Consider the following 10,707-nt stretch of genomic DNA (forward strand, 5'->3'; position numbering starts at 1 on the left):
GGAGGACGAATCTCCTGGAAGGGTGCTGGGGGTAAGATGGCCCCCGTCTGTCTGGCTATGAAGTTCAGGATGTCTTCTTTGAGAATGCGGCTGTCTTTTCCAGTGCCGACGACTTCGCTTAATTTAATCTGCGAGGCAAAGATTTTTATGCAGATGGACCTTTTTTCTGAAATTTCGTTATGGAGAAACAGCCACAAAAATCCCCAGTAGATCTAATATGCTGCACACTTCACCCTCACCTCTACTTGTGGCCATAGCAACACCACTATATCTCCAACTACGTGATGCTGACAGGCTAGCTATTTATCTAACACTCTCCAAAGAGGATGTAATGACTGTCTATATAGATACAAGCTACATCTCATGACCCTGATTTAAAGGGCTTCTGCACTGGCTTAGCAACTTCCAGTGCTGTGGAAGAGTTATGACCCCGATGACAATAGCTAAAGACCACCTCCCACTGATGCTGACGCCATGCTCTACTTTAAATCACCTTAACGTTTCGGGTGAAATTGAATTTTCAGTGGGAAAATAATGTAGGAAGGGCTTGATTGAATGGCCTCAGTATCTGATTTATTTACTTTATATAATTTTTTTAATTTTCACAATATAGTGTTTATCTAAGTTTCTGAGAAACAGAATAATTTAATAAATAAATGTATTATATACATATATGTTACATTAAATATCCTGTTCAAATGTATGAGATTATGAAGAAAAACTTTAAAGCTGAGGTCTGTGCAATATTATATATATATATATATATATATATATATATATATATATATATATATATATATATATATATATATATATATATATATATATACACTAATAAATAAATAAAATTAACTTTAAAACTGGTTTTAGTACAAGATATATTTTTATATAATACATATATTTATTTTATAATGAAATGTATTGCTAAGTTAAAAAGAGAATTCAATGCAAAGGAATTGTTTTTATATAATTTAATATTATTTATATAATGTGATGTATATATAATTTAAAAATAAAAATATAAAAAAACGTTTTTGCTTACTTAAAATGAAGCTGAACTGACAAAATATAAATATTATATGAGAAACTGAAATGTAAAAGCCTAAAAATAGCTACGTTGACTTGACAGAATAAGCAGAAAGTACTAAAATGACTAAAACTAAAAAATTAAAAAAATCGAAATGAAAATATCTTTAAAGGCAAAAACGAATATAAATTACAACAACACATTACAAAACAAAATGACAAAACCTTAACTAAAATGAAAATCCAGAAATATAAGAAATAAAGCTAATTCAAAATATTAGTAAATAAATACTACAATAAAATGTAAGTACTAAAATAACACTGAATACGTTTCATAGGTAAATTATATACTTAATGATAACTACAAATTATATATTTAAGTTATATATTTATAGTATACATAATATATACATTAAACCTATATATATATATATAAAATCAAAAACACACTCACACACACGTATGCATACACACACACACACACACACAAACACACAAACACACACAATTATCTTTTTAACTTTACAGATATCAAACAAGACAAAGACAAATCCAAGACGTACATTGTTCTCCATGGCTAAGCGTCTGACAGCGGGGGTGGCCTGAGTCTTGTGACCTTTGATCTCCTGGTGCGTGTGCTCCTCTTGAGACACGGCGGGCGTCTCCACCACATCCTCCTGAGGACCCTCCACTGCAAGAGCCAGGGAAACACTGAATGACTCCATACTAAAGGTCAAGTCCTTATACTAAAACTACTCTCAATACTTACCTTGACCTGCCTCCGTTTCAATGTCAACGAGGGGTTTGCCTACAAGTGCAATGGAATCAACATCATAGTAGAGTTTCCGGATGAATCCATCATAACGGCTGGTGATGGTGACAGATGCTTTGTCACTCTGGACTTCACAGATGCTGTCGAACTGAGACACTTTGTCGCCTTCTTTCACATACCTGACGATGACAAACAGATAATGATGATGACCTCTGCTGGTAGAGATTTGTAGGTGTCAAAAAAAAAGACATCAAACTCACCATTCTTTAACGGTCACCTCCATAATGCCCTCTCCAATATCTGAGAGCTTGAACTGCATAATAGGTCTAGCTGCAGCTGCAATAAGCGACAAAGTGATTATAAATACATTCTTCTAATTACGAACACGGAGATGTTCATAACAAATGTTAAAACTCACCATAGCTTGTGCGAAAGAACCGATGCTGTTGTCCAGAGATGAGGGAATGGGAGTGGGGTCGGGATACAAAGCAAGCTGTCTGGAGTGTTGAGCAGCAGTGTCTGTGCAGGCGAGCGGAGACCTAAAAAACACATGAAACACAACAAAAACATGAGTCAGTCTTTCAGTGTGTGCAGCATTTAAACTCAACGGCACTGCATATCCTCTAAACTACAGCAATGAAAAGAATCACTGACGATGATCAGATTAATGTCTTGAAAAAGGCTGTTTATAACTAGTTACAATAGGAAAGAAGAATTTATTTCACATAATAACAAATCACAAATATATGCAAATTTATAGATAGATAGAAAGACATAAAATGTTATGTAAACAAAATGTTTATAAATTATATGGACTATAGGAAACTAAATTGTTATACATTTGAAGCTACAAATAAATACTTTTTACATTTTACATATTTTATAAATATCAATACATACCATATATTAACTAATTATTAATACGATGTAGACATTTACACTAGCCTCTTAGTATTTGGACTAGACAATCAGACTGCTCGCATACTTTTTAATGCCTGAGTTTTAACAGTTTACTTGGTGTTTATATATTGGTAACTATCCACACACATCATGCAGGTTCAGTGCTTCTTCAAGTGTTCATAGCTGCAGGCTGCTAGTTCCTGAAGTCCTTCCGTTTTAAGGTCACTTACAAACGCTGAATTGCAACAAAACGGACTCTAAATGTCACTTGTGAACTTCGTAAGTCGTTGCAGTTGTAAGATGCATGCAAAATAAAAGGCGAAAACATACCAGGCGTCTCATAAACGCGAACGGAGCCCGCACAGTGACGACGGTCGCCATCTTTCCCGAGCGATTTAGTCTAACCGGAAATGACGTAGCACTTACGCCCCGCTCCACTGACCAATCCGAGAGCTTTTTTGGCCAAGGGTAAATATTTCGAGAATATTTTAATAACAGAATATTTATAATAAAAGTGAAAACTTTGAATAGAACAAACAGATAGAATAAATTATATAATAAGCAGTTCAATAAATTATTCAACATTAAAGACATGTATAAATGGTAACTATAAATACAAATTATGCAATGTTATATTATTAAAAAACACACATTTTATTATTTAAATACATAAATTCTTAACTAAAACAATAACAAATAAATAACTAAAGATAGGATGGAAGAAAAAATAAAGAAAAAATGAAATAGGTAAATACGAAAGTAATAAATATATGTTTTAATTGCTGTCTTGGCAAGGTTGAACTGAAGAGGAAGGTCCGTCATCCAGCGAGAAATGATTGTTAGACAAGCTGAGATGTGAGCAGCTATCATCGGCCCATGTTTCTGAATGACAGAACCTATGATGCCATGTAGACAGAGAAAAGAAGTGGTCGAAGAACTGAGCCCTGAGGCACCCCAGTAGCTAGATGTAGCACCTCACATATCCAAGATATCTCGAAGGACCTATCTGTAAGACTGAAACCACTGGAGTGCGGTTCCTGAGATGCCCTTTGTCAGTAGGGTTGACAGGAGGATCTGGTGGTTAACCATGTCAAAAATAGCAGACAGATCCAGCAAGATAAGTATTGAAGACTTAGAATCCTCTCTTGCCAGTCTTATGGCTTCAGCAACTGAGAGCAAGGCAGTCTGGTTGAATGTCCACTTCTGAAGCCAGACTGGTTGCTGTCAAGGAGGTTGTTTTGTGTGAGAAAGGTAGAGACTTGATTGAACACAGCTCATTTAAGTGTTTTTGCAATAAAAGGAAGAAGGTTATGTAGTTTTCTAAAAGACATGGGTTAAGGTTGGGTTTCTTAAGTAGAGGGGTTATACGAAATTGTCTAAATGTTGGCGAGAAAACACCAGTGTGAAGAGATGTGTTGATGCGGATGAGTGCAGGTACAACTGCAGGAGAAATGGCTTGAAGGAGATGAAATGGAATAGGATCAAGCAGACAGGATGATTAGAAAGGATGAGTTTGGAGACTTCTGCCTCCATCATGTGAATGAGTGGTTGTTTACTGGTAAAATATGCTAGACAGATTGCGGGAGGAAAAATTGTGCACTGATGGGTTTTAATTTTATTAATGAAGAATGTGGCAAAGTCGTCAGCTGTTAGAGTTGATGGAGGAACATGTGAGAGTTGTCAATTTAGTTATGATAGTATGTCCTTTTAGCAGTGGAGACATTAGCAGAGAAGGAAGAGAAGAGTGATATATATAAAGGTCATGCTATGACACCCCTAAAATTTATTTAAAAAATATATAATAAAAATAAGTAGCTTTTAGTTTTTTTCAGAAACATTTTGATGACAAAGTTTTATTATATGCTTATCAGTTCTCGGTTCTTTACGAATCGGACATGTTCCAAAACGAGTCAGTTAGTTCACTCGAAAACCGCGCAGTCAGATTTAAATGAACCGAGCGGTTTACTGAACCGGTTCAAACAATTCACTGAAAAGATCCGATTCAATAGAACGATTAGCCAACGAATCCGACATGGCTTCGCTGCGCATGCCCAGAACCCGTCCACCATACCAGTGTGACTGGCAAGACTAGTTGCCAGCCCAGAGTGTGAATGATCGCATTGCCAGGAAATTCGCTGAGTTGTTATATGTAGGCGAGTCAAATCAATCTTTTATTTATTTCAACCGGCCCAGCTGCGTTTTAAGTTAATTTCTTCTTTCAGTTCCGACGAGCAGTTTCCCTAGCGCCAGAGCTTTTGTTGAGAAGTTCGCGTTTATCGCGGCATTGTTTGTGGCCATACGCCGGTAATATTAACTTTCGTACAGTGTGAAAGTCTCGCTCAGGTTCTTTATTCCCACTCTGCGGTACATCGTAACGATTTCTCGAATTTTCGCGAAAATGGCCGCAACAACGTTCGAAATGGACGGAAGTGTAATGGAAGGGGTGAGTGTTCTATTTCGAACCTTTTTTTGTTTTGTTTGTTTAATATCACCGATTAAAGTTTGAATGTTGAACATGTTAGAATGGCATCGACGGAATTGAATTTAGTAGTCTTCGGTAATTCTATAAAAAACAAATTTTGGATGTTTGTCTTTAAAGGGAGGACAGATTTTAAGGCTGTCTGCGGCGCTGAGTTGCATCCAAGGGGCGTCAATCAAAATAAATAAAATCCGAGCCGGTAGAAGCACACCGGGTTTGAGGTAATGGAAATTTTGTTTCAGACACATTATGTATTAATCTCTGTGGCTTCATATACATTTAAAAATTTAATTTTTATATATATGTGGAACATCCTCCATTTGCTCCCCCCTTTCCTATTCTACAGTGAATCATGAAACAAAGCAAAGTTGGTTGTTGGAGTCTAGTTAACGTTACTCAATTTACACTTCACTTGTGGATTCAAGCGTATAGATATACGATTATATATAAAGTAAAGTCGTTTTGAACAGTTGTTTATCCCACAGAAACGCTATTAAATACTTTTACCATGAATTTTTAATGGGCCCCTTTGTTAGTTGGCACTGAAGCACATGACTACTTTCCATGTTATCTTCACTTTTATCTCTTTAAATTGTCTGGATTTTTATCGAAACTCTCTAGTCTCCCATATTTGTCTTTGTTGCATACATTAGTGTTTTTTTTATTTTTACAAGTATACAAATGGAGTTTATATAAAAGTGACTAAAACTCAATCTAGTCTAATACCTCTGTCGATAAATGGAGAAAATTGGATTATAAATGAGCTGTATTTTGAGGTGCGTGTGCTTAGTTTTCTCATCAATTGTTATCTCGACCCCCCCCCCCCTCCTTCGGTTCAACGTCACTAGGCCTCAGCATCTGTCAGGTCTCGAGCTGGTGAGGGACATGTGCAACGGCAATCTGGAAGGAGCCACAGTGGGATCCTCAGAAATTACGCTCACTCCTGGGAAAATCAAGGGTGGGAACCACGTCGCCGATACACGGACTGCTGGGTGAGTACCGTTTTCAGTCAATTACGCTGCGTCATTTCTGCTAAACTGTAAAATTATGGCAGTTTTGGACACCGTGATGAAGCATCTTTGGCCCCTAAGTGTACTTTTGTTGTCTGTGGTGTAGAAGCGTGGGACTGCTGATGCAGATCTCACTGCCGTGTGCCCTGTTCGCTCAGGGTCCGTCAGAGCTGTGCCTGAAGGGAGGAACCAATGCTGAGATGGCACCTCAGATCGACTACACATTGAAGGTATGTGTAGACGTATGTTTGCACACTGGGCAGGACCAGATTGGGTCATCACTTTCTAATTCTGCCGTTCAAATCCTTTTTAGGTCTTCAAACCGATAATGGAGAGATTCGGAGTTCAGTTTGACTGTGATTTAAAAATGAGGTATTGAGGCACGAGGTATTGGTGCAGATATGATTGTGGTCGTTAAAAAGTAAAACCTAAAATAGTTTTAAAATCTTTTTTTTTGGCAAAAACAGGGGATACTATCCTAAAGGAGGTGGTGAGGTGGTGCTCAAGGTGAACCCTGTGAAGGAGCTGAGTCCCATCAATATGACTGAAAGAGGAAACATCACCAAGATCTACGGCAGGGCCTTCGTGGCTGGAGTGCTGCCCTTTAAGGTATAAGATTGTTGACTTTTTTGTTTGTTTGTTTAGCTTAACTACACAATTTTTGGATGCTAATTGGCCATGAAAAAAATTATTCTTCCACAACATTTAAAAAAAAAATCGCTTTAGTTTGTATACTTGAAACAACAAGAATTTGCCACGTAATTTGTTTATTATTCATTAGTAGTGCAACATTCGTAAACCACAACCTTTAATTTTTTTTACATTTATTTTTTTATTAATTTTAACTTTGCTACATAATTTACGTTTTTATTTTTAAAACTAGCCTTGATAAAAAGAGCTCAAATTATTTTTTTACTTTTTTTTTTGCTTCACTACATTCTTTTTTCTTCTCATGAATAGTGTTGGACAGTAACCTCCTTCACCACAAGTTTTGTTTTTAACTTTGTATTAATATTTTATTCTCTTTTTACATTTATTTTATTATTATTTTATTTTAATAATAAAAAAAAAAAGAAAAGTAATGCTTCTTAACCAAAATGTTTTTTTTTTGTTTTTTGTGTGACTTTTTGCATAATTTTTGGTGGGGGGAAAAATCTCCTAAACCATTTACTTTATAAAAAAAAAATTACTTTATGAAATAGTTTTCTTGTATTTTTCCGTAACTATCCTTGGGGAAAAAAGCTCTAAAATCACAAAATGCTTCTTTTTTTTTTGGACTTCGCTAAATAATTGTGCTTTAGTTTTACTTCTCTACATAATTAACATTTTTTACTTTTGACATAAGTTTAGGTTTTTGTAAGTAGCCTTTAATACTCTTAAATCACAACATGTGATGTTTTGGTAATTCACTGCATAATTTACTAACCTTGGGGATAAAAGCTATCAACCAAAATATTTTACATTTTTATTTACTTAGTGAGATAATTTACGTTTCTTTCAACACTATCTAGCATTAAGTCCTTAAGTAGCCTTGAGAAAACTGTGTAAAGCACAACATGCTTTGTTTATTATGTTTTAATCAGCATTGTTTGGAGAAAGTGGCATTATTGTTTATAAAACACTCCATTTATTTTGCAACCACACTTTTCTTCTCTATAAACTTCAGTCGAATTGTTCTTGATGTTTAGTTGGCGAAGGACATGTCCACGGCAGCGGTCCGCACTATCAGGAAAGAAATTAAGGATCTGTACATCAACATTCAGTCTCTGCAAGAGAAGGAAAAGGCCTGTGGCAGCGGCAATGGGATCATGTGAGTACAGCCGATCTCAAACCATCTGCCACGCACAATACCATTTTGATTAACGTCTGTATATTTCATGTCTCCCGGCAGAATAATTGCAGAATCATCCACCGGCTGCATATTTGCAGGTTCATCTCTTGGCAAAAAAGGTAAGACTTGTCTAGTTGCCCAGTCCTGAAGAATTAATTCAGTGTCATAGTATTGGCTCTAGAGGGCGATACGTCACAATGAAAAGCCTGTCCATTTCTGCTTTGACTTTAAATGTGGACGAGACAATATATAATAGATTCCCATTACTATGATGATTCATTCTTAAAGTGAATATGAATGTAAATTTTTACCGTGCTTTTCTTCTTTCTGTTTTGTCGTCAGGTGTATATGCTGACAAAGTTGGCATCGAGGCTGCAGAAATGTTGCTAAGAAACATCAGGCACAATGGTTGCGTGGATGAGTTCCTGCAAGACCAGGTCAGGCACACAATATGTGTTTGTCTGGAGAGTAATTATACATTTTGTTTGAAAAAAAAAAATCGTTAACCACAGGAAAGTTTTATTACTATTTCTTCTCTACATAATTTACTTTCTTTACATGAGTTAAAAATATTCCACTTGAGCATGAGTTTTTTTAGGCGACTTTAGGCTTTTTTTTTTTTTTTTTACGTGAATGCCTTGCATACAATTTTTTGTTTCAGTGCAACATAAGAAATATGTGTTTGTCTGGAAAGTAATTATATGTTGCGTTTTACAGCTTATTATTTTCATGGCCTTGGCAAACGGCACATCCAGAATGCGAACAGGCCCGATCACTCTCCACACACAAACGGCAATCCACGTGGCCGAGCAGCTCACGAATGTAAGTTCAGATCTGGATCGACCTTACAGGCATTAAAACAACGTTTGTTTAAAAACTAGCGGACGTTAACTCGTTTTCTTTCTTTTACAGGCTAAATTTGTTATACGCAAGGCAGAGGATGAGCACGCAAACAACGATACCTACATTATCGAGTGCCAAAGAGTGGGTGCCGCCAATCTTAGCCTGTGAACGCATGGATCCGTCGTCCTCGGCTTGTCCCCAGCCGAGACGAGGAGGACTTGTTGCAGAGACACACTACTACTGTAACTGACCGGATGACGCAAAGATAACTTCATTATCTTTGTTCATTGCGATAAGCGATTCGTTTTTTGGCACTGACCACCAAGTCTGTCCACATTTGTCCCCTGCTGTGTCCCCTTCTTAAACTTTCGTTGTTACTCAGGGTATTGCCTTATACCGTAAAGAAACGGATACTTTGAACTCTTCACGCAATATTCGCAGAATCCTCACTGTTTTTGGGCAAATTTGCTTTCTGCACGCTAACACAAGCCTTAAAGTTTCATTAAATCCTTACTGTTAACAATAACATTAGCTTAACCAATTTGCATGGGCGTAGTAAAATAAATGTACGTCACTGGTAAATTAGTGCACTGTGTGTACGAGGAGAAAAAGAAAGTGCTTCAATGTAGCTTTTTTTTTTTTTTTTTTTTTTGTATGTATTATTTAAGTCGTATCTACGTTGTTTCCAAAATTTCATTGCCATCTTATTCTATTCTCATTGACATTCTTAGATCCTTTTTGACTCTTTAAAAGAATTATTCTTTATCATTATTTCTATTTGTTATTTATAAGATGGATTGTTTTTGTTTTGCGCAATTATTGCGTTTTGTGTCTACTTTGGGTGACTGTCTTCTTTTGTTATTTGCATTTAAAATTGTGGAGGAAAAAAAATACAATAAAATGAGTGATAGACATACAATATTTTACCTTGATTCTGTATTTCTTTTCCCATAATTGGATGATTTATCTATATTTAAAGGGATAGTTCACCTGAAATTGCCATTTACTCACCCTTAGGTTGTTCTAAACCTGTATGAGATTCTGTTGACAATTAAATAAATATAATTTGATGACTGTTAGGTAATATTATGTAAAAAAAATACTATGGAAGTCAATGGCTACCATCAACTGTTTGGTTATCCTCCACTTTCTTCAAAATACCTTATTTTGTGTTCATCAGAAGAAAGAAACTGCAGGTCTGGAATATCTTGAGGATGAGTAAATGATGACAATTTTCATTTGTGGGTGAACTGTCACTTTAATCTGTTTTGCTCCGTTAAAATTGCACCAAACCAGGCCTTTGTAATGTAATTCAGTCATTTAATTTATTTAGTCTTAGAGTCTCTTTTGGGCATTTAAAGCCGTTTTGTGTGTCTTACACGGCTTACGCCTTATAACAGGCTACTAAATGACTTACCTAAGTGAAAGCACTTGTCGGGCTCACAGTACAAATCTTCACATTTAGCTCACCCTAGAGACGGTCTACAAGTGTTAGCTGTTGCCGGTCCAACTGGACTGTCTTCCTTCTGCTCCTTTGTGCTCCAGCCGGCACAATTACTGCCGGCAGATGCCAGGACAATAGGGAGAGTAGAAGAGAATAGGGGAAGCCATGTGATGACACGTGAATATGCATGGAGCCCTTGGGTCTGGAAAGGGCACATCTACATTGTTAAAAGGAGAAGGCTGTCTGTGGGGGGCGGTGGGTGTGGCTTCTGAAGCATTCAGTGGGCCGTCAGTCTGATCATTGGCTGTCTGTTGCTGTGGGGAGTAATTAAACTCTGGCAAAGCCCAAAAGCTAATCTCTGCATATGGTCTGGATGATCAAACCAATGAATTTTAAAACTAG

General features: G+C 36.5%; 1 protein-coding gene across 1 annotated transcript; it reads left to right on the forward strand.

Moving 5' to 3' along the window:
- Positions 1 to 4,740: 4,740 nt before the first annotated feature.
- Positions 4,741 to 9,782, forward strand: LOC113064896 (RNA 3'-terminal phosphate cyclase-like). Its single transcript, XM_026235898.1, has 11 exons — positions 4,741 to 5,141; positions 5,298 to 5,398; positions 6,026 to 6,169; positions 6,294 to 6,417; positions 6,501 to 6,559; positions 6,655 to 6,796; positions 7,876 to 7,997; positions 8,079 to 8,137; positions 8,361 to 8,455; positions 8,736 to 8,840; positions 8,931 to 9,782. The coding sequence occupies exons 1-11, from the start codon at positions 5,097 to 5,099 to the stop codon at positions 9,027 to 9,029; spliced, it is 1,095 nt and encodes a 364-aa protein (XP_026091683.1). The 5' UTR covers positions 4,741 to 5,096; the 3' UTR covers positions 9,030 to 9,782.
- Positions 9,783 to 10,707: the final 925 nt, after the last annotated feature.

Source organism: Carassius auratus, chromosome 47 (assembly GCF_003368295.1).
Source record: "Carassius auratus strain Wakin chromosome 47, ASM336829v1, whole genome shotgun sequence".
Classification (NCBI taxonomy): domain Eukaryota; kingdom Metazoa; phylum Chordata; class Actinopteri; order Cypriniformes; family Cyprinidae; genus Carassius; species Carassius auratus.